This window comes from Neovison vison, chromosome 2 (assembly GCF_020171115.1).
Source record: "Neovison vison isolate M4711 chromosome 2, ASM_NN_V1, whole genome shotgun sequence".
Lineage (NCBI taxonomy): Eukaryota > Metazoa > Chordata > Mammalia > Carnivora > Mustelidae > Neogale > Neogale vison.
Genome location: NC_058092.1, coordinates 52,958,195 through 52,982,578, shown reverse-complemented (window position 1 = coordinate 52,982,578; position 24,384 = coordinate 52,958,195). Strand labels below are relative to the sequence as shown.

General features: G+C 41.6%; 1 protein-coding gene across 2 annotated transcripts in view; it reads right to left on the bottom strand.

Annotated features, from left to right (window-relative positions):
• Nucleotides 1–24,384, bottom strand: part of ROR1 (receptor tyrosine kinase like orphan receptor 1) — a 412,387-nt gene that overhangs the window by 24,177 nt on the left and 363,826 nt on the right. For both annotated transcript variants that reach the window (XM_044238375.1, XM_044238374.1), the window contains 3 exons: nt 16,692–16,819; nt 14,287–14,604; nt 12,491–12,736 (listed from right to left, as the gene is read on the bottom strand). In XM_044238375.1, the coding sequence (XP_044094310.1) occupies nt 12,491–12,736; nt 14,287–14,604; nt 16,692–16,819 (692 nt within the window). The remainder of the gene's footprint in view (nt 1–12,490; nt 12,737–14,286; nt 14,605–16,691; nt 16,820–24,384) is intronic.

The following is a 24,384-nucleotide window of genomic DNA, read 5'->3' as shown; positions in this document are numbered from 1 at the left end:
CCTCTCTGAGCAAACCCATCTGTAAAATGAGAAGTGTAATACCTATTTCATAGGGTTGTTGTAAACCGTAAATGAAAGAACAAAGGAAGTTATCTCCTCTAGTACCTACTACAACTCAGTCACTTGATGTTTTAGCCCTTACCCTTAGAGTAGAAAAGGATTCAGAGATAAAAACTTTGGGCTAGGAATTCTAAATAACCTTAATCAGGAAACAACCTCCCTGACCTCCATCTCCTCATTTACCTAAGGGGAATAATTGCTCTACCAATCTTACTTGGTTTTTTGAGAGATAGTGTTCATGACAAAACTTCAGAAAATTGAAAACTGCCACACAGTTGTTGGATTATTAACATTATAAAAACACTTCCCAATTTCTCAGTACCTTAGTGTGTGCCGGGCTGGGGGTGGGGGGGATTCCCTCTTGTTATTCTTGGATTTTCAGTGAAATCATTACGAGGGTAACGATTACAAAGGAATGAGGTTAATTTAGTACTCATGTAACGCTAGTCATTTTTCTGGCCCAGATTTTCAGCAACAAGAGAAAGTAGGGCTCTCACCTGTCTGGCAAACAAAGGAGTCTATTCTGTACTCATTCCGTATCAGATTATTCACAGAACGCCTGCGATTGTAAACGGGAGGTCTGGGACAAATCCCCCTGTGGGTCTGCACGAGAACAAACTTCAAGAAGCCGAATCCTTTAAACACAAGCAAACCTGGCTCGTTCTGATTACACGGAGCATATGCAAACGAGCCCACACTGTCTTCTGGCCAATGGAAATAATCAAGCAGAACGATATGCGGCCATGTTGGAAGTGACTGGAAACAAATTTCGGCCTAATGTCAACCTGTGATACAGCACATGTACTTCCCCACACACCTCTCTCCACATTAGGCCAGAAAGGAGTCAGTCTGACTCAAGAAACTTCAAATAAAAACATTCCACAGAACAACTAATGTTACTCATGGAAAATTAGAAAACTAACATTTGCTCAACCTCTTTTTAACAGCCTTGTGTTTTTACTCATCACTTCAACCAGGGACTTGGTGTCATTTCGGTTTCACATGTAGATAAATTAAGACTAAGAAAGAACAAAGAATTTGACAAAGCCAGAAAGTGGTGGAGTCCGGGTTGGAAAGCAAGCCTGTCTGTCTTCAGTGTTTCTATGCTTTCAAAATTATATTGCTAATAAAAATTAAAATACTGTATGGAATTGTTCTTCATCATTCTCCTTAAGATTCCAAGGCTCCCTTTAGTGAGGGCTCAGAGCTGGTGGGGATCACACTATTAAACAGAATCACATTGGAACAATGGACCCTATTCTTACAGTCACTTTAAAGAGTAATGGACACCCTCAGTGTATTACAATGAAAACTGGCTGAAAATTAGAATGGTGAAGATTTTTAATACTTTGAAATAGTTGTTTAAAAGTTAAATGCACCTATTAGTTACATCAAGTTAAATACTTGGGATTTTTTAAACCAATGATTTAGTCTGGATCACATGATTAATTTCCTTTTAAAAATCAACAATTTGTTATCACAGTTCACATCTGACATTCCTATTTTATTTTTACAAAGATATTTAATACTTTGATTGGTAATTAAATATAATAGAGAAAATACTTCTTTCTTATCCTGGGGCTTAAAACAAGGTAAACATGTTTTCGTATTCAAGAAATTTCACTTTCAAGTGTGTAAACCTGGTGATTTACAGACCTGTACCTCTGGGGATAAAAATATATGTTTATAAAAAATAAAAAATTAAAAAAAAATAAATTTCACTTTCATAAAGTGAAACATCATCTAAGTTATTACTTTTTTTTTAAGTTATTACTTTTAAGTTAAAACAAAAAATCCTTAGATCTTCAATATGGCAAAGGTGGGGGAAAAACCTTATAGATCATTAGAATTCCAAAAATAAACAAATAAACACATTAAATTATAGTCTTATATGAAAAAATAAAAACCATAGAAAACAAATAGGAATTGCTATCATCTATTATTTGAAAACTACAAAGTAAGGGGGTCTGTAGCAGATGGGAGCCTGCACCAGTGATATTCAAACATATGCCAGGAAGACAAAGTAGAAAACGTGTTAACTAGGTCTTCAGTTGGTATGCTAGGTCTGCCATTAGGTCTCTCAATTCAAAGAGGAAATACTAAGAAGATGATCTGTATTATGCATTCTCAAATTAATCCTTAGAAAGACTCTGATTGGCCATACATGGGGATTAAAATTTTTTTTCCTCAGCAAATTTTTTTCAAGATTTTTATTTATTTGACAGACAGAACAAGCAGCAAACAGAGCAGCAGAGGCAGAGGGAGAAGCAGGCTCTCCGCTGAGCAGGGAGCCAGATGCGGGGCTTGATCCCAAGACCCAGGGATCATGTCCTAAGACGAACGAAGGCAGACACTTAACCGACTGAGCCACCCAGGTGTCCCTCTTCAGCAAACGTTTTAACCACAATAACCACAATGTTTTAACCACAATAAGTGCTCATTTGTGAGCACTTGAGAAAAATCTTAGTAACCAGAATCCACATGAGTTCACTAAAAGTTTCTATAAATTCTTAGGACCTCAGTTTTCTCTATAAAAGGAAAGAGTTGAGCTAATCTTTTCTCTTTTATTGAAAAAAAAGTTAAATTACATTAAAAAAAATAACATTTACCATCTTAACCATTTTTAAGTGTACAGTTTAGTAGCGCTAAGCCTATGCAGATATTCATACCACAGATCTCCAAAACTTTTCCATCTTGCAAAACTTAAACTCATTGGAAATAACTCTCCATTTCCCCCTCCCTCTAGCCCCTGAAAACAACTGGTCTACTTTTTGTTTCTATGACTTTGATTACTTTAGATACCTCATACAGTATTTGTCTTTAAATGATTGTCTTATTTCACTCAGTAAAATGTCCTCAAGTTTAATCTATATTGTTGCATGTGTCACACTTCCTTCCTTTTTAAGGCTGAATAATATTCCTTTGTACATATATACTACATTTTCTTTATGGATTTCTCCATCGATGGGATTGCTTCAACCTCTCAGCTATTGTGAATAATACCATGATGTACATGGGTATATATCCAGAAGTAGGATTGCTGTATTCTATGTCTTACTGTGGTTTTGATTTGCATTTCTTTAATGCCTGATGATATTGAACATCTTTTCATATACTGTTGGCCATTTGTATATCTTCTTTGGAGAAATGTCTGTTTAAGTCTTTTGCCCACTTTTTAATTGGGCTAATCTTTAAGTGCTAAAATTCAATAGGTTTTATAAAATCAAGTCTCTTTCATTTTGATAGGATTATTTTAGAGTGGTAGACCAAGCACATTTAAACTTTTAGCAAGACATTTGATCAGGTGACCCATGATATCCTTATGTACCAAAGATGGAGGGCTAGATAATAATATCATTAGATAGATTTATAATTTACCAATGTGCTGGTACCCTAATAGGGTTAATCAGCAAATCAACCTTAAATTGTAGAAAGCTAAGCTTGAGCAAACCTGCCTGTTTGACATTATCATCAACTATTCAATAATGACATATCGATCAAACTTGAAAATGACTCAAATCTAGGAAAGATATCTGACTATAGAAATAAAATTTTATTTTCATTTATTTAAGATTTTATTTCTTTGACAGACAGAGAGACAGAGTGTACAAACAGGGGGAGAGGCAGACAGAGGGAGAGGGAGAGGCAGACTCCCCACCAAGCAGGGAGCCAAATGAGGGGCTTGATCCCAGGACCCTGAGATTATGGCCAGAGCTTAAGGCAGATGCCAAACTGACTGAGCCACCCAGGTGCCCCTATACCAGAAAGTTTTAGAGGCTCATACAGACAGGCTAAAACAATTACCCAAAACCAACAGTTGACGCTTTACAAATAAATATTATAGCTTACAGTTAGGTTAAAGTTCTTGTTTAAAGAAGCCCATGATTAAGTAAATCTACTAGATAATTTTTGGTATAACAGAACCAAGGAAAAAAGAGAGGAAAAAAGGCTAGTAAATTTTAATGAAGACTTGAGGCTCAGTTGGACCCAGCAACAACACCATGAAATTGCTCCAAAAATTATATATATGGTACTTTTAGCAAAAAAATACCCTTCATAGGCAATACTGAGTGATGATTGAAAATATCATGGTCTTTTCTACCTTTGCTGGTTTAAAAACACCAAAAAAGGTATCTTCCAAGAGCAACATTTCTAAGGAAGGCTTCAAAAAAACAGGAAACATTCAGAGGAAAAGGAAGATGGGTAAAGAAAGGTTGGAAGAGCTTCATGCTCTTTAGAACAAATTAAAAATTGAATGAAGGATGTGATAGGTACCCTTAAACGTAGATAATAAAAGATTATCAGAGGTTACAGACTGGATCAGTACATTGTTTTAGACTTGTTCCTTATTAGGGTTTATTTATTTATTTATTTTTATTCGAAGTCCTGGCCAACATTTTTTTTCTTTTACAACTTAATTTAATTTAACTTAATATTTATTTATAACATATAATGTATTATTTGTCCCAGGGGTACAGGTCTGAGAATTCTCAGGCTTACACATTTCACAGTACTCACCATAGCACATACATAGCACAATGTCCATAACCCAGTCACCCTATTGCTACCCCCCACCCCAGTAACCCTCAGTTTGTTTTGTGAGATTAAGAGTCTTTTATGGTTTGTCTCCCTCCCGATCCCATCTTGTTTCATTTTTTTCTTTCCCTACCCCCCACAATCCCCATCCTGTCTCTCAAATTCCTCATATCAGAGATATCATGTGATAATTGTCTTTCTCTGACTTATTTTGCTCAGCATAAAACCCTGTAGTTTCATACAGGTCACTGCAAATGGCAAGATTTCATTTCTTCTGATGGCTGCATAGTATTCCATTGTATGTATATATGTGTGTGTGTATACACACACTACATCTTCTTTGTCCTTTCATCTGTTGATGGACATGTAGGTACTTTCTATAGTTTGGCTATTGCAGACACTGCTGCTATAAACATTGGGGTGCACGTGCCCCTTCAGATCACTGCATTTATATCTTTAGGGTAAATACCCAGTAGTGTGATTGCTGGGTCGTAGGGTAGCTCTATTTTGAGGAACCTCCATACTATTTTCCAGAGCTGCACCAGCTTGAATTCGTGCCAACAATGTAGAAGGGTTCCCCTTTCTCCATATCCTTGCCAAAATCTGTCATTTCCTTGTTAATTTTAGCCATTCTGACTGGTGTGAGGTGGTATCTCATTGTGGTTTTGATTTGTATTTCCCTGATGCATGCTCAACATTTTTTCAAAATCAGGAGATTTCCCATATTGATTTTGGGTTCAGGCTTAAAAATGCAAATTTTGAGCAGAGGGATCCATCCCATAACCTCTTCGGGGTGGTGAGATGTCTCTGTTTCTGAAGGTCTCTGGCAATGTTCAGACAGAGGCTGGATGATTTCAATGGTTCCCCTCAAAGTTCTCTGATTTTATAAACTGAGTTGACATACCTTATTTAGGCTCCTATTGTCCTTTTGACTCTCTTGTGAAGCAAGTGATTTAAAGCTAGAGATGAATATCTTCCCTATGTGTCTTAAGATCCAGTATCAGCCCTTTTCTACTCAGGTCTATGCTGAGGCTGACTTGTATGGACAGTATCAATGAGCACGCTTGATCTCTGGCTTCCAGTTAGGTTCAGCCAATGGGAGACATTGGAGGGACAAGAAGAACTGCCCAGAGCAAGAAGAGTATGGTTGCCATGTTAGTTCCCAGGCTTCCGCCTTGCTGAGTTGCAGAGGACTGACTACCCCTCTCTACCAAAGGCCACAGCCTTTGAATGGACCTCTTTTCATTCTCAGCTCTGCTCCACAAGGTAAGGTAACTAATCATTCCTTTGACCCTTGAAGCCTAGGATGGCAATGCCTCCTACTTCTGCTAACCGTGGGTTCTTCACCTTGTTGGTTTCCCCTAACTCTGCCAATACCTTCATGAACAGTCTCTCTACAAAATTCTCCATGTTGTGTTTATTTGTGCCTTTTGTTTCCTGCCAGAACCATGGCTGCTAGGAAGCCAATAGCAAAGATCATTGCAGTGTTACATGAGAATTCTGTCACCAAAGGGTTAAAGTGTTAAGGAACCCTTCCCATTGGCACAGTGTGGTGTCTCTGTCCGCCCAAATAGTTAAGAGCTTCCCAAAGCTTATTGCTACAGCAGCTGACACCCTGGATAAGTGACTCAATATATTTTGAGAATGATAAAAAAACTTTGAGAAAAAATTATTTTATGGTTAAAAATGTTTATGGAACATGACTTTGTTATAAGTTTTGGGTAACTATTGTTCTTTACTTTGTCGAATATATATAGAGACTGGAGAATAAAGTACATCTTGAAAATCTCTGTAGCATAAAAATAACTCTTCCGGAAAACTTCAAACCGTACAAAGCTGTGCTCTATTCCTCCCTCCGTTCCCCCTCCCCACCATCCAATTCACTGTAATGTTCAATTTTGGTTTGAAGAAATGGCTGAAAGACAAATTGCCTTACAACAGGTCTTCTATGAAATATGGGAGAAGGCTGCTGACAGAGTGAGTTAAAAACTCTAGTGTTCGCAATCTGGAAAACATCTGCCTTGCCCCGAACTGTAAACCACCACATTGTAGAAAATGGTTTGTGACAAAGCAGAACCCAGGGCGGGTGTTTGTAAGGTTATGGGACAAGTCAGGGCTATTCAGGCACAGAACTGGGCGCTGTGCCCTTTGGCAAACTGTTGCAAGCCGAGGACTTAAAAGGAAATACGAAAGTAATAGGCCAGGTACGAAAAGTGCCCTTGGAGCCAAATGACCCCCTACTTTTCTTATCGGTGGGCGCTCAGTGGAGAAGTTGGTTGAGGAGTCAAAACCATAGCACTGCTTAGAAGTTCTAGCTGTTTGGTAGAGGGAGAGACCCTTTATTGAGGTCTCTTGGGCATGTCAGGCCGGCTGGCGAAAGAAATGTGGCCTCTGGACTTAATCTAGAGTAAAATAAAGGGCCAAGGTTTGACTATGAAAGCACTAGTACAATCAAGATTCCACCTCCCTATACAAGTCAAGAGAGGAACAAATGGGGAACCTCAGTTAGTGGGGGAGAGAGAAAAAAGAGGTCACCTGGTAGAATACAGCCGAAGTAAAATAGTCAGATCCTGCAAAAACTGCTCCCAGAGAAACTGGCATTTTCCACAGTTCTGCCCCAGGGCTGTGTCAAAAAGCAATGATAAGGGCTACAGTGAAACTGTGAACCTGGGAGGTGTGTCTAGGTGCCAGTTGGAAAGAACATAGGCAAATGTTTCTTTTTCGACGTAGTTTCCACCCAACCCACAGTATTTGGCTTGGAAGGTGGCCACAGTGACTAGAGGTAAAGGCATAGTGAATGAAGGTTTGCAGGCAGGCTCTCAGGGAAAATGGCCAACTCTGAGGGCTGGGGACCTGGGGCTGCCGGGAAGGGAGGAGAGCTGGATTTAACGGGAAACGGGTAGACGCCGTGAGCCTTGTGCGGAGCTGCTGGGGGAGCTAGTCCCCACCGGGGCTGAGGCTGAGGCGAGCAACTAGAATCTCTCAGGGTAGATGGCTGGGAGCTGCACCCCTGCATGTGTGGAGCTGCGAACAAGAAAATCAATGGACAGCATCCCAATGATCTAGAGAGTCCCTAATGATCAAAGGAAAGAGGAAAATGAGAAAGGAATGTTTATTCCTCTGAATCATCCGAATTTGTTCTTGAGGCAGTTGTGCTACGGTAGACAGAAGACTGGACCTGTAGTCCTATGGACCTGGTTTTAATGTTGGCTTTACGGAAAACAACATGGCCTCCAGTTCTCCATCAGTAAAATGGAGAAGATTCCTTTATCCTGAAGTTATTATGAGGATTCATTCATTCAACACATTTTATTCGCATCAACTAAGTCAGAGGCCAGATGCTGGTGTTACAGAATAGACAGCAGCCATTAAGACAATGCCAAGTGCATGACAGCGCACAGAAACGTTGGGAACTATAAAACAGTGCTTAATATGATTCATATTTATTCCAACGGACTGTCTCACCAGATTGTAAGCTACATGAGGGCAGGCTTTCATCTACCCTATCCACAAAGTCTGAGGCATAGTAGAAACTCAACACATACTGAGTTTCAGTGAATAACTAAATAAGTAACTAACCATTCTGATTGTTAGATGCCTCGGATAAGAAGGAAAAAGACAGGGACTGAAAAAGACAGGGACAGGTCAGGGACAGGTCAGGTCTTGCCCAAACTATCTTTGGTTCTTTCCCCTCCTCCAAGCATTACCTGGCACAAGCAGAGAGTCCTGGCGGAGCCAATTCCCAGAGTTCACAGCAGACATATTTGGTTGTGTTTAACTTTATGTTCTGTCTTAGAGTGAAAGTTTGCAGATAAAACGGTCTGTGGCAGGCCATTCCCAAATGCCTTTATTCTAGAAAGTACAACAAAGGCTCACATTCTGCATTTAATTAGGCCTATACTTCTTTTAGCCTTACTTAGTTGAAACGAAAACAAAAGTTATCAGTAGGAAAATGAGAAACCACATGGAGATTTTGAAATCTCCTTAATTCTGACTTAACTAAAGAATGCAAGAACATTCCCGTGAGACTCCATCCCATTTGCGAGGGAGAAGGAAAAGGACTCATTTTAAATATGCCCCACACGCTTTCAGCTCACTGTAGGATAAAACGTTATTCTCAATATTTATCTATCTACCTATCTATCTGACACACAACTACTGGCTATAGGTTGGAATCCTAGTTTAATTCTTACTAACCATGTAGCATTGAACAAGTTAGTCTGAGTCTCAGTTTTCTCTTCTTGGGTAGAAGAAAACCCAACTCACAGGGCTATAAGACTATTATAAATGACATAATGCCTAAAAAAAAACTTTTAGTATGGTCTTTGACTCATTGTAACCACTCAATAAATGGCAATTGCTGTTTAATGTTATTGTTTTTCTATAGTTTAAATGGGATAATTCCTATCCAGTCTCAGGGTTCCTACACCCTGGCATTGTTGACATTTTGGGCTGCATAATTCTTTGTATGGGTCAATCTGTGCATCTAGCTTGTTTAGCAGCACCTCTGGACTCTACCCCCAGATGCCAGAAATAACACACAACTCCCCCTTCCCAGGAGTGATGACCAAAATATCTTGAGACACTGCCAAATGCTCCCTGGGAGACAAATCTTCTGTCGTTTGGGAAGCACTGCTATAGAACAAAGAGCAGGGAGTGGTCCTAGAGAGAGAACTGGTTTCTGTTAACTGATTTGTGATCTTGGGTAAGTCCTACCACTTCCCGAGCCTTGGTTTTCTCATATGGTAAAAGAGGGTGGGAAATTCCTACTTTCTCTTTCAGAATTTTTTCAAAGAATGAAGAGAGAAAGGAAATCAAATGCTTGCAGGAAGTGTTTGAAAAGTAGGATGCTATTATGACTAATTCTGAGAAGACTTGCCCAGCAACATCCCCTGTTGCCCAACAGCTGATGGCAACCTGCCTTCTTCTTTAATACTCCCCCTCCCAGCAGCTGCTCCTTGATCAATGTCAAGGATTCCCTGTGCCTTTAATGGATGTACTTGTGGCTTGGCTTGAAGAATTCCAGAGGAACTGTTTCCTTTCAACGTGAAATGCAAATGCTCTTTTTGATAAAAATTATTATTTTAAGTGCCAGAAACTGCCTTGTCATCTCTAGATTGAGTATTCATCTAAATTTATCTCTCACACGACGAGAACTTACCAGTGGTCAGAATGTTAAGTTGTCCTCTGTGGATTGATATTCAGAAAGAAAGTTTCAGTGCTTCTAACATCACTGTACTGATTAACACTACGATAATACAGAGTCATACGAAGGGGGATTTCCTCATCAGCAAGGGAAAGTATTTTGATGTCAAAGCATATTATGAGAAATCTATATCCTAGAATCCAGAGGTGCAGGCTATTGTCATTCTTCTATCTACTTCTGAAAAAATGAAAAATCTTTAAATGGGAGATAGCAGCAGGTCTGGGAAAAGAGCTGTGAGCTTTGAGTTTGGTCACAGCTATTTGCGGACAGAGGAGGGTTTAAACTCCAATCTCATCCTTTGTGTGATGCAGACCCATCCTTTAGCCCTTCTGAACCTCAGTGGACTTTAACACCCACCCCACAGTGTGGATATGAGTTTTAAATGCACATGAGTATGTAAGCATGGAGTTTTGTATGGGCACATGGTAAGTGTTTTGTGAGATGTAGGGGGTCTTTCTCTCTCTGTCCACAGTCCGAAAGACTGTTTAAGGATTTCTTTCATCCCTCAGAGTGTGTACTTGGTCTGATGACTTCAGGAAGGTCACTGAAATGAAAACCATACTTTTTGGTGTAATTTAGAGTCCTGACTAAACTAAACAAATTATAATAAAGCTTGAATCAGCTTATCAACAAATCTTCCAGTTTATGAGAAAATTACTTCCCTACTTCTGCTGGGTATTGGTTGGAAATTAGGGGTCAGAAGACACCCAAAGGACAATTGCATGTATCCAGAGAGGAGCGAACAATGTGTTTCTTCCCTAAAATAATTCATCTGGTCTCCTTAAGGACAGACATCAGTATTCCGAGATAGCATGGTAGAGTAGCGGGAAGATGAGATTAGACTCAGACAGATGTGCTGTTTAGAAGCTGGGTGTAACACCAACAGCACAGGGTTAATAATACCCATCACAGTGTAAAGTCAACTATAAAAGAAGCCTATGAAAACCCTGAGTACCACGTCTGACACGTGGAAGGTGCTCAGTTCGTGATGCTTTTTATCCTTGACTCTCTTACAGATCTTTGTACCTCACTTGGTTTAGGAGAAGGGGTGGACAGCCAAGAAAATGATTATAAATCTACATTTATTTTTATGCGTTCCTATGAATGTTGAATATAGCATGTGGGAAAGTCATGAATAATTAAGGGCACACCGTCTAAAAAGTACGGGATAATTTGCTTTGAAGTTTCCAATGGTGGCTCTGGAAGAGTTTTGCTTCATAATTTGTTCTTTATGCTGCATATGAAGGCATTTTAAAGCCCAGCAACACAAAAGAGGTCTGGTCACCTCTTTCTCAAACTTGGCATGTTTAACCACCCATAAAATCCATTTTGCAAGAGAAGACAATATAGTAACAGGTAACACATAAGAATGAAATCATAGAATAATAGTTTCCCACATTTTCATCACTAAGATTTCTTTTCAACATTTTTATTGCTTCTTCCTATGGACCTCTTTAGTATGTTTTCGCTTCCTCTGTTCCATAACATTCGTGCTAACTTCTCTTGCATCACATACCCTGCACTGTGATTGTAATGTGAATCACATTGTATTTCTCTTTCAAACCCCGTGCTCCACAGTGGGCTCTCAAACAATATTTGCTAAACTGAGAGCAAACATTCCTCTATGATGACTACATACCAATAGTAATGCCTCCTTATATACTGACTATTATTTGTTAAGCATTTACCACCTTCCAGACATCATACAGTTTTGTTTTTTTTTTTAACAACTCATTTATTCTCCCAATAGGATGTTATGATTACGTCCATTTTCCTGCTAATGCTTTTCCTGCAGTGACACTGGACTCTGAGCCGGGAGAACCCAGCAGACATCATCTATAAGAACTAGGACCAGGAGGGGCACCTGGGTGGTTTAGTGGGTTAAAGCTTCTGCCTACAGCTCAGGTCATGATACCAGGGTCCTGGGATTGAGCCCTGCATCGCATCGGGCTCTCTGCTCAGCAGGGAGCCTGTTTCCCTCTCTCTCTCTGCCTGCCTCTCTGCCTACTTGTGATCTCTGTCTGTCAAATAAAATTTAAAAAAAAAAAAAAAAAAGAACTAGGACCAGGAAGAAGATTCAGTTCCTAGATAGTCCCCACTTTGGGTTTCACTCTAATTTTCCTTCTCTTTCTTCTACCCCGCCAAACACTTTTCCAGGAAATGGAACAAACTGACTCGAGAATTTCATTTTCTTCCCACACTTCTGGACATGAGAAGATGACACAAAGGACAGAGTTTCTCTACACGTTGCCCTGAGTAATGTGTTACTCAGAATGGCTGATTATCACCCATAGACTCATCCTACCTCGTGGGTGTTCTCAAGGACAACAGAAAAACAGTTCTTATTTGGCTTCTGCCCATAATACCTGTTATGCGAAAATGGGTGCGCAGGGACATGGACCCTGGAGGGTAATGTCTTTTTCTACATGGCTGATTGGGATGAGCTGGTTTCCTTGTGCCTGTTTCACCCACTAACTGCAACAGCTGCAGGAAGCAAGCAGTTTGCTCCCCGAGAATGTGAGCTGGTACCCTAAAAGTTGTTACACATAGACAGGGCAAGGTTTATGCACCTTAGAAACATAGTTCGAGATCTAACAAACACCCCCGCTCTCCTTGGCCCCCTCTGCTAATCGCAGGGGGACGAGAGAGGCTCTTTTAAAGGTCACTGAATACGTTAAAGGTGTTTACCACATGCTGGGATGTCGCACAGGTCAGACTTGAAATTTTCATCCAAGGTGAAGCACCAAGGAGCCTCCTTCTGATTCCCTGGATTGCGGCAGTAGGAATGGCCCCCGTTCAGCTCCGGGAAACGGAGGGCAGTAAAGGTGTGTGTGTGCGGGTACTGGGAATTCCACGGCTGGCACTGGCGTCCTGATTTGGTCACACTGACTGTTCCCCGATAGTCCACACCTGTGCTGTTATAGCACTTGTGATCTGAGAAAGCAGAAGAGAAAGGCCCAGACTGTGAGAAAGAACCAGCAGTTGCTGAAGCTTCCAGCCAGAAGTTTCTGGAAAGGCTTGCAATTAACCTCATGGGCTAAGGCTTCCCTGCTGGTCGGGGGCCAGGCAGGTAGTCTCCTTGCTTGCTGGGCTGGGACAGCGGTCCTGCCTTGCAGTTACATTCCTGGGAGGATTTAAAGCTTATGGGTCAGGAATAAAACCAGTCCTCCACAAGTATTTTTAATATTGAACACAAAAAAAGTCAGAACTGGGGACAGGGCCCAGGGGGGCACAGGAGTAATTTCCTAGTGAATGGTTCAGGAAAGGTTCAAGCTAAACTCTTCTTTCCACTTTTGCTTGATGTCTTTAGACATGAATCATGGGATAAAGAATCTAGTTCCCGGAAAATGTTTGCTAGGAGCAGTGCGTATGGGTTTCTAGTAAGAGTTAGGGCCATTCTGTGCTGATGGACTGGCTCTTCTCGAGAAGCAAGTCCTCTTCTCAGGGGACCACAAGGCTATTTCTTGGAAGCATGGCAAAAATCCGCTGAGTTGAAATAAATGAAAATATGGAGAGGTAATGATAAAATAATGGCAACAATGAAGATATTGCTATTATTACGTGCTAAGCGTAGTTCTCAGCATTTTAGATGCATTAATTCATTTAACTAATAGCATCATATTAAATTACAAAAGGAAACTCAAAAAAACTGCCAGTGAGTTTAATTCTAGGGGAAAGGGCAGTTATAGAGGAACAGAGGTGAGAGAACAGTGGATAGAGACAAGCCCCATGTATATGTATTTTAAATTGTGGTACAATATACATACCATAAAATTTGCCATTGGAGTATTTAGAACATTGAAAATATTGTGCAACCTTCACCATTCCAGGACACAGTTCTCATTCCAGAACACCTGTATCATCCCCAAGGAAATCCTATACTCCTTCAGCAGTCACTCCCCAAGCCCCCCACCCCATCCCTGGCAACCACTAACCTGCTTTCTGTCTATAGATTTGTCTATTCTGGATGTTTCACAGAAACAGAATCATACAATGATGTCTGGCTTCTTTTGCTATCATAATCCTTTCACGTTTCAGGATTTTATTCCTTTTTAATGGGTGAGTCATATTTCATTATATAGATATACTACAATTTGTTTATCCATTTATCTGCTAACGGACACTTGTGTTGTTTTCACCTTTCAGCCATTGTGAATAGACCTGTCGTGAACACTGGCATACAAGTTTTTGTGTGAACACCTTTTTCAAATTCTTGTGAGTGTACCCCCAGGTGCAGCATTGCTGGGTCGTATGGCAATTCTATTTAAGTCACTGAAGAACCAGCAGCCATATTTTAAACATGACCATCTTCATGAAGCATCTTAGGCCAGGGACCACATCTAACCCACTCACTGAGTGCTCCATGTCCCATACAGTATTCAGCCCATCGGAAGGTAATCTGCCCGCCAAGAAGGTCCACTTTTCACTGTGCCCTGGGGTTGCGGGCCCCCAGGCAGCACGGAAGGCCAGGAGTTACCACCTACTTTTATTGATAGGATCCGCCATGGGAATTCCAATCCGGATGCAGTTTGCGGCCTCCGGGCTCTCGGGCTGGGGGAGATCTTCACAGTTTGGCAGTTTCAGCCTCATCAGGATCATGGGGTTGGATCTTGCAAAAATGTACTCTGTTTGACACAGAACGTTTTCCAGGATTTCACACTCATCGCGACACAAGTCCCGGGGCTTCGGAATGGACGCTGTCTCATCGCAGTACGGGAAGGCGTAGTGGCACAGGGAAGGAATGGCGAACTGAGAGCACTTATCAGATAAGTGGCTGGAGGTGCCGATCATGGTGAAGGCAGCTGGAAAACAAACACAGTTATTAACTCCCAGGGGCCAGGGTTTATCTCCGCCGGTTATCTAGTCAACAGATATCAGATATAAACACACACGGGAAGGAATCCACCGCACTCAAACAGACAAGGCCAAGAGGAGATTCAGTTCAGATGTCCGAGCGGCTTACTTTCACTGACTTGAAAAAAAGTAATTTTGACTACAAAGTTAAAAAAACAGGATTAGGTTACATATGTACCATTTCCTAATAAAAAGAATTAATTAGGTTAAAGCACAATATATTTTTCATTTTTACTACAAAGCAACAGAACTTTGTGTTTCATCCGGTTCTTTTTATGAGTTTTATGAAGCTTCTAAAACATTCGACAGCTGCAGGGCAGAACTCGCTGTCTGCGGTGGACAAGCCTGATCCCAGGATTTAGTTCTGCGTCTTACCTCTGAGGTGGATGACTCTGGGTAACTTGTTTAATTTCTTTGTGCCTTTGATACTTCTACTTCATCTTCTGAAAATGAGGCAATTCTCTTGGCAGTTCTTGAAAAGCTCAACTCAGTCATTCTGGGGTGTGTATTAGTGGTCATTTAGCCTGACCTCTTCAGCTTGACATCCATGTACAGAAAGAGTATCTGTCTCCCTTTACCTTGACAAGGAGCTTGTACCTCACAAGATAGTCTGGCAGGGTTTGGTACACTGTTTCTCAATGGGTGTTCCTCAGAAAAGTCATTCTGTAGAATATTCACAGTGTTTGAGAAACTAGGGTTCCAGAGCTGAACACGTTTGGGAAATGCCAGGTTAAACAAAATTAAGTGGCCTTCTTTAATGACAGTATTTTCCAGTAAGCAGATGTCCATTGAAAATGTCGGAGAGGATTATTATACATGGGTGATGAAACATTTACTTCAGAGCTCCCATTTATTTTTGTGAATACTTAGTAAAAATATGTTAAAATGTTCTTATATTAGGTTGTAATGTGCCTTCCACAGCCCCTCCTCATCTGTCCTGCTTATGTCCTCTGCTCACTGCACAGTTCTTCCTCCTGAAAGTTCTTTAGCAAGTGACAACTCCAGCTTTCTCTAGTTGCTTCTCCAGATTAAAGAGCTCTCTGGGGCTCCTCTTAGTTCCTTCATAGTCCCCATGGGACATAGTTTCTCGACTCCTTGCTGTTCTGTGTGCCTGCTTCAGGTTTGTTCAATCCTAAGGTTACCATAACCTACAAGGTACTTGGTTACATTTGAATTTCAGGTAAACATTTGGAACATACTTATACTAAAAAATAATCCATTGTTTACTTGAAATTCAGAAGTAACTGGGTGTCCTGTGCTTTTATTTGCTAAGCCTGGCGACCTTATTAGAATCCCATAAGGGCAATTTTAATGGCTTGCAAGGGTATATGGAAATGGTGCACAACTACACTAATGGAAGAAACACAAGGCTGTTATAACCACCAGAACCAGGTGTGCAAAATCGTACAAGGTAGCCTACACACTGCTTTGCTCATGTGTGCTAGAAAGTGCATCACTATTAGATTTCCACTAAAAAGATACTTCTGATTCAGAAAAATGAAGAGTAAAATAGAGAAGGCTAGAGCAAGAAGAGACTTATGATCATCTTGCCTTATCACTCACTTCACCAATGAAGAGAGAGATTTTTCATGAAGAATTTACCTTAAAGAGTTTACCTTAAAGTCATAGCAATGGTGTCCAGAATTCTAGACTCTTAATTGATTTAGAGTTTACATGACTTTCAGTCTAGGCGATGTTGTCTTCGAACAGTAAGCTCAATGAGGGCAGAGACGTAAGCTGGCTTATTCATCAGATTGGCATATCCCCAGTGCCCTGTCCAGTTCCTGGTGTGCCCAAAACACTAATAATCTTTATCAAGTGTCTGAATGAATGTGAGTTTTCAGAGCACCCTTTTCCTCTACGAGCAACAATCTTCCATAAAGTATTCTAGTGTTCCTTCCAGAACACGGAGATCATATCTCCTGCTTCTCTATGATCCTGTTCCTAACCTCTATGCCTAGCCCAATCCTTTGTCAAGAGAGGAACTCAAAAGTGTTATGTAAGGTATCAATACAATTTCACTGGTGTTACCTACCTGTGATCTGATTTTCTATTTCCCCTTGCATGTGCAAAGACTCCATATAGACAGTGCGGTTGCCAATAAATCTTGCACATGCAATCCCTCTGTATGGCTGACAGAATCCATCTTCTTCATACTCATCTCTAAAAACAGAGCACAGACATTTAGCTGGTGAGTTGGCTCTAACTGTGTGATACCTGAAACAGTCGCTAGGGGGAGAAGCTGAGCACAGGATACCCAAGGCTGGGCTAAGGAAGTCAGGCTTTTCCTCCGTTCCATCCATCACTTAAAACATCTGCTGGTCTCGTTGGTCAAGTTTCCTTCACCCCCAGAAAATCATTCTGAAGCGCAAAATCATCCTTAAATAGGGGAGAAAGCATTTTTATTTTCGCAGCTGGTGGTGGGCTGGAAGATGATGTAGTTAAAAAAGTAAAGAGGAAATGAGTTGGGAATCTGGGCCCATGGTCTATAATTTTTTGTTTTGTTTTTTAAGCACAGATTATTTCTGCTTCATTTGCTACAAAGGCGTGGGCGCCTTATCCACAAGATGCACTCCAACTGATGTGTCTATTGGGGGCTCCACGGGGTGAGGAGCTGGGTGCGGCCGGAAAGAAACCAGAGGACAGTGCAGCTATGTGGCTCCTTGCTGCTTAAGACCCATTATCTCTACCCTGCAGAGAGATGTCCAGGCAGCCCCGGGACTGCACAATTTCAAATGAGTCACTAAATTCCAGGAAATCTACAGAATGTGTCAATGAAAATCATGCTTTCGTGATCCCCGAAAACTTTAAAGATAATCTTAAAAAAATCTGTGGCCTCAAAATTATAATAAAAAAAGTAGGGGGAGTAGATTTTATTCCGAAGACAAGGGGATGCCAGATAGTGTGGTTAGTGTCAGTGTGGCAAACGGCTGGAGGTGGAAGGCTGGAGGGTGGGACCCAAGATGGGAGCTTCGGCTTGAAAGGATAAAGGTCGTAACATCCCACGAGGGTCTACCATAAGCACAAGACACCAGAGTACAGAACATCCAGCTGGATTTCAAAAGCAGACCACAGCCAGACAAAAGGCCACCTGCCAGGCTTCTGGGCGGACTTCAGCCTGGTTCTTCCTCCTCTGTTAACCTGGCTGGAATCAGAACATTGTGTGAATAAAAAGATCATTTTTTCCTCTTTGGTTTCTTCTAAGTTAAAGTACTTTAGAGCAGAAATCAGGAGAAAACTTGTCTTCCTGGGTTTAACATCTGCAAGTCCTTAGCCAATCTCTCTGAGTCCTCTGAGCTATGGTTTTTTTTATCTGTAAGATGAAGATGATCACTGACCTCTCTACCCTATAAGTGAAAGTCATGAGGACCCTATGAAATAATGTAAACATTCTTACAAAGTGCTACTCAGAGGTAACACATGCTTATTATTGAAGTATTTATGATCACCAAAGAAGACATTTATTTAAAGGACAATCATTAACTAAGCTCCTATTCTGTAAAATTGACTTGGAGTCCGTCTTATGGCCCTAGACGTCCCCCTTGGGGGTTCAGTGTGGAAGTCGAGAAAGCCCACTGTAACAGGAAACCAGGTGAAAAAAATCTGATAGAGCTGATCATTAAAAGACCAGTGTCCAGAGGCTCTCCACTCCCCATTCACTCCAACAGTCTTTTTGGAGGTGGAGATTGGGGAAAGTATCTTCACTTTCGTTCCCAAAAATCTGTCTTGCAAAGCTCTTAAAAACTTAACCTTTAAGGACATACACAAAAGAATCTGTCACCTGCCTGACATGAAGACATTGAAATTTTAATGTTGTAAAATCCTGCAAGCACTCCACATGTTTACTTTCATAAATCCTAGACCAATGTTGAAGCCTTTTTGGCTTAAATTTTACTTGGGTTGTAAAATTAACCCTACTTTTATTGGGTAACTAATACCATAAACCTATGGGGAGAAAGAAGTTTCTCGATGACCTAGCCTTGGATCTTGAAAACCAAAGTACTGAGACCAGAATGCACTTCTACACCACCCCTCTCCCCCGACTATTATAGATGATGCCTTTCTATCCCTAGGCATTAGCCGAGGCCTGGACTTTTAAGGTGTCGTTATGAGAACACTTCTTCCTCCCCCACATTAAACTCTCAAGGCCTCAGTTTATATCTCTTGGGAGGACAAAACCCTGGAATTACCCCCAGATATAAATCCCCAGCCTACTGGGAGTTCCCATATTTTATGTGTGAGGCTTAGGCTAAACTTCTTACCACCTTTCCAGTTCAAGACTCTAAAAAGACTCTTTGAATACTTTTTTCTTCCATAATAAAAAGGAATGCAGTTCCTTGGTTGCTTATTTCTTATCAAGGGCTTAGAGCTGCAGGTGTATTGAATTTTTGACTGTGCCCAGAATTCCTGATCTTCTGACCAGTCTCTTGAGGACAGAGAGAAAAAGCAAAACAAAACAAAAAAACAGCGCATAATGTCATCTGTGAGGGAGTAGCTCTCAGCCCTGGTTTCTGTGCAGAATCTTCTCAGAATGCTTTTGAAAATACCCATGCCTACGCCCCACCTCAGACCTATTAAATCATCCTCTCTGGGGATGCAGCTGGGTAGGCGTGCTTTTTAAAAAGCTTTCAGGTGATCTGAATGTGGTTGAGAGCCACAGCACTAGAAAAACAAACCTCTATTAAGTGTCTGCCACTCTCCGTGCTGGGTACTATGCTAAGTGCTTTCTTCCAAGTAGCCCCTTATGTAGTATTATTATTCTTATTTTACAGAGGGAGAGACTCAGGTTCGGAGAAATAAATGGCTCAAATTCACAAAGCCAGTTCATGGTGGAGCTAGGATTGAAACTTAATGTTCAAGCTTAAACCATTATGCCATATTATCAAATCTATCATGACGTTCCTTTTTCAGTATTACTTTTTTTTTTTTTAAAGATTTTATTTATTTATTTGACAGAGAGAAATCACAAGTAGATGGAGAGGCAGGCAGAGAGAGAGAGGGAAGCAGGCTCCCTGCTGAGCAGAGAGCCTGATGCGGGACTCGATCCCAGGACCCTGAGATCATGACCTGAGCGGAAGGCAGCGGCTTAACCCACTGAGCCACCCAGGCGCCCTTCAGTATTACTTTTAATTAGATCAGCCCAATTATAAATAAGAGACTTTCAAATAAACCTTTATTCTGTACCAGGAACTGTGAAGTTTCACTTACATATACCATTGATATTAAATCATTAAATCCTGACAACAATCTTACCAGAAAAGGGGGACATGTAATCATTCCCATTTTACAGATGAGAAAACCGAGGGTCAGAAAGAATGAAGAACTTATCTAGATTTACACAGCAAGTAGAGAAGCTAGATTTGACCCAAACTAGCACTTGTAACCATGGTATACAGCTTCCCTCCAAAGGTTTATGAAGGTTTTTGCACTGCTTATAGGGGCTTTCTGCTGTGAAGGTGCCTTGGTGTCTCCCTCATGGCAAAAAGATTTCCTTTGGAATATAGAGTCTCCATCACCTTTCATGCTTTCCCTTTTTCCACCTGTCTTTTGGCTGGAGGGGAACCAATATTCCTCCAACATTCATCAGCTCTAAGCTTTTCTCCAGCTCACGCTTCTTTCATCATTAATTTTGCTGAGTAAACTTAAAAACGCAGAGCACATGGCAGCAAAATTGCAAGGGCACTTGCAGTGAGCATGCTCAAGGCTGCGTTCTTTCTACAGAGAGGAGGGTGCACTGTGAATGGGCAAATGGAATTTTGCACCAATATGTGTCGTCGACCTCACCGTGATGTTAAGAAGCAGGGATGCTTTGTGATGGGGATTCATGCTGTCTAACTCATAAAGTAATTTAGTTACCATGTTGTCAACCCTGATAGCCTTCCACCTCCAGGATCTCCCTAAGGAGCTTATGAGAAATGGTCATACAGGGCTAACTAAGAGTGACCATGACCAACATGGCAGCAGTAGGGGCATCTACCCAGGATCCACTGGAGACCAATGAAAGGGAAATGCTGCCATTACAAGTCACAACCCAAGGGGGTTTTACAGTGACAGTGAAAATCAACAGCTACAAATTCCCGGGCCAACTTCTCAGGTTAGTTGACTAAAGCAGAGAACTCTGACGATGGAAAAAGCACATTGCATGGTACAGGGCATGTGGAGACTATCTTGTTTTGTGAGCAGGGAGAAGGAAAAGAGGAGAAAGGATGGGTGGGTGGGGTAGGAAAAGTGAAAAGTTGGAGAATGCCCCTAATGGATGCCCAAATGGAGGTTGTACCAATTTTGGACCATGAGAGGTCCATGACAGCTCTCCTCAGAGCTTCCAGGGAGGCTACCTCTCCAAAGGCTGTCTTCATTTAAGGGATGCAAGAGAATAAACTCAACAGTTGACTTGGATATATGATTTAAAAAGAAACCCTGAACTATGACGGAAAAACTGGCAAAATTCAAATAAAGTCTGTAAATTAGTTTATATCAGAGCCAAGATCAAGAGTCAGCCACTTAACCTGCTGAGCCACCCAGGCGCCCCAATAATTTCTTACTTTTGATCATCACACTATGTTTATGCAAGACATGAACATTAGGAGGAATGGGATGAAGGACATACGGAAATTCTCTGTACTATTTTTGCAACTTTTCTTAAGTATAAAAATATTTCAAAATAAAAAGTAAAAAAAAAGAACTCTTATAGGATGGGGGAGCGGTGGGAACCTTATTGCGCGTAGACAACTGGAGATGCTATGGGGTGAGGGGGTCAGGAAGGCTGTCAGATGACCTCATTTACTCTTTATAACAAACCTTATAACATTCCCTCTGGGCTTATCCCTGGGTGGCGGAATTCTCTTCACTAACAATGCACTTACTTGTTTGAGCCTTGGTCTACTTCTAAATTCAAACACTTCCGGGAGAGATGACCTATTTGGTCAGGAAGCCTTAGTGTAGATTGATTTTTGCTAGCTGCTGCGGGCACTTTCATCTTTCCTGGAAGCTGTACGGCAACAAAGGTGGGGTCAACGGAGAGGTCTGTGCTGGAAGAAGGCGGCACTCTTCCTTGACTTGACAGTTAGGTCTGGACCCCGCTTTGTGCCGGGATGACTGAGAAGGCAGGCTGGGAAAGGAAGGTGTGGGACTCCCTAGTACAGGGGATCTCTGTCATCTCGTTCATCATTCACTTTGTCACAAAGTGATCTTTTCAAATACAGACCCAATCAGGTCATTTCCTGCCTAAAATTATCGTTTCCCACTCACTTCAGTTTCCTGACTGCAGCCTCCCAGACCCTTCATCATCCAGTCCCTGCCCATTTTTCCACCTTGCTCCTGTCAGTCACGCCTACACAAACCTGATCATACTAGCGACACGAATGACCTTGCTAGTCTCAAAACAGGGGAGGCAGTTCGCTGTTCCTCTGGCTTGGCTTCCTCTCCTCCCAAGGCTTAGAAAGCCTTCCACCCTCTTTTTCTCCTTGTGAATGCCTTCTTGTCTTCAAGTTCCAGATGCTAAGCCCTCCACGAAAGTTCATCCCTGACTGCCCCCTAAGCCAGTGTCTTTATCACACATCACACCCCTCCCACACACCTCTGACCCCATATTCTGTTTGTCTTTTTAGTGCCCATCTCGCCGCCACTCTAAAGCAAGGACCATGTCTGATTCAGCTTCCCACCTCAAGGCCCCCATACAATGCACACCGCAGGAGCCCTGCTTAATGAAGGAAAGGGGGCTGTCAAGAACTGTCCCCCTCCAGATCTTCCAAAGTCAAAAAGAAGACTCACTGCCTGACAGGCCAACACCTGACACAGATCTCATAGATGTGGGGCTGTCCCAGGCCAGCCCACCAACATGTCTGAAGCACTTTCCACACTGGAAGCCACTCTCTTCCCCCTCAGATTTTACACAGGAGCATGGGCAGGCCTAACAGACTTATGGATGAGTTAGGCCCTAAAAAGCTCCCCATTGGGATAAGACGACCAGTTAAAATGGACACCTCTCCTTAGTGGGAAGAGAATGGATATAAAAGTACTTTGCTAACTATATGGGGGCGCCTGGGTGGCTCAGTGGGTTAAAGCCTCTGCCTTCGGCTCACGTCATGGTCCCGGGGTCCTGGGATCGAGCCCCGCATCGGGCTCTCTGCTCAGCAGGGAGCCTGCTTTCTCCTCTCTCTCTGCCTGCCTCTCTGCCTACTTGTGATTTCTGTCTGTCAAATAAATAAATAAAATCTTTAAAAAAAAAAAAAGTACTTTGCTAACTATAAAATCTTAAACAAACAAAAATAGTAAACAGGTACTCAAACAAATACTTGAAAACAAACATTCATAGCAGTGCTATTCATATTAAACAAAAAGTAGAAACAACCCCCAAATGCTCCTCAATAGGTGAAGGGGTCAATGAAAGGTGGCAGGTACACACAACAGAATATTATCCAGCAATAAAAAGAGGAATGAAGGACTGAAACATGCTACAACATGGAAGAATCTTGAAAACATTTCAGCCAGACACGAAAGACCACATATTTTAATGATCCCCTTTATATAAAATATCCGGAGTAGATAAACTCAGAGAGACAGAAAGCAGATTGGTGGTTACCAGGAGTGCTGGGGAGAGGGAGCAATAGGGAGTAACTACTCAATGGTATGGAGTTTCATTTTGCTTGATGAAGATATGTTGATACTAGGTAAGTGGTCATAGTTAAACAACATTGTGGATGTGTTACTTGCTACCCATTGGCCCACCTTAAAATGGTTATTTTTCATGCTATGTGAATTTCACCTCAATTAAAAAATTTATTTTTATATGCCCAAGGGACAAGCTTGATGGACCTGGGGAGAGGGTCAAAGGTTGGAATTTCCAGCTTCAGATCTGGGGAGAAGTTTTGGGGATGGCTTTGTGAGTTGCTTACAAGCAGGCTGACCTGTTATAAGCACAGGCAATCCACACAGTCTCCGCAAGTTTCTTAGTTCTGATTCTCGTGGCTATTCATGAGAATGCCAGAGAGAGTGGCCTGTGAGCCCACAGCATGGCGGCCTCATGTATACAGATGGCAGTGAAGGAAATAATTCACCACTTGTGGATATTCCAACACTCACTCCCTCTTAAGAGCTCCATTTTGAGCCATGAAGATGAAATCACATCAAACTGCCCACCCTTAAACCTCTGAATTTGGGTTTGAAGGAAAACTCTCACACAGTTCAGAGTATCTCTAGGTGTGATAGAGTATCCTTAGGTGTGTTCCAGTGAGCAATTTAGCAAAGTATGGGTTAGTCTCTCGTTTGTGAAGTAATTTCTTTCTTCCTTTATCTACCATCAAAACATTTTTATTATAGCAAAATAAAATCCCATATTCATTTAGTAGTTCCTCCCTATTTCTCCCTCTCCCCAGCTCCTGGCAACCATCAATCTGCTTTCTGTCTCAATGAAATGATCTATTCTGGAGAAGAAATAATAACTTGCCCAAAGACCATCATGGCCATAGGTGGATGGGAAGTATACCTTATAAAATTTATAAATCAGGCCATGTATTAGCTGCTCAGTTAAAACATAGCTGCAGCAGATCCACACACATCGTGCTCTCCAGGGCCAGCTCAAGTAACTCTGGGCCTGGGGGCAAAGTTTCCCACCTCAGAAACAGAGATCTCCTTGGGAAGTACAATCACATCTCTCTTTCTCTCTCTCTTTAAAGATTTTATTCATTTATTTATTTGAGTGGGGGAGGACCAGAGGGAGAGGGACAAGC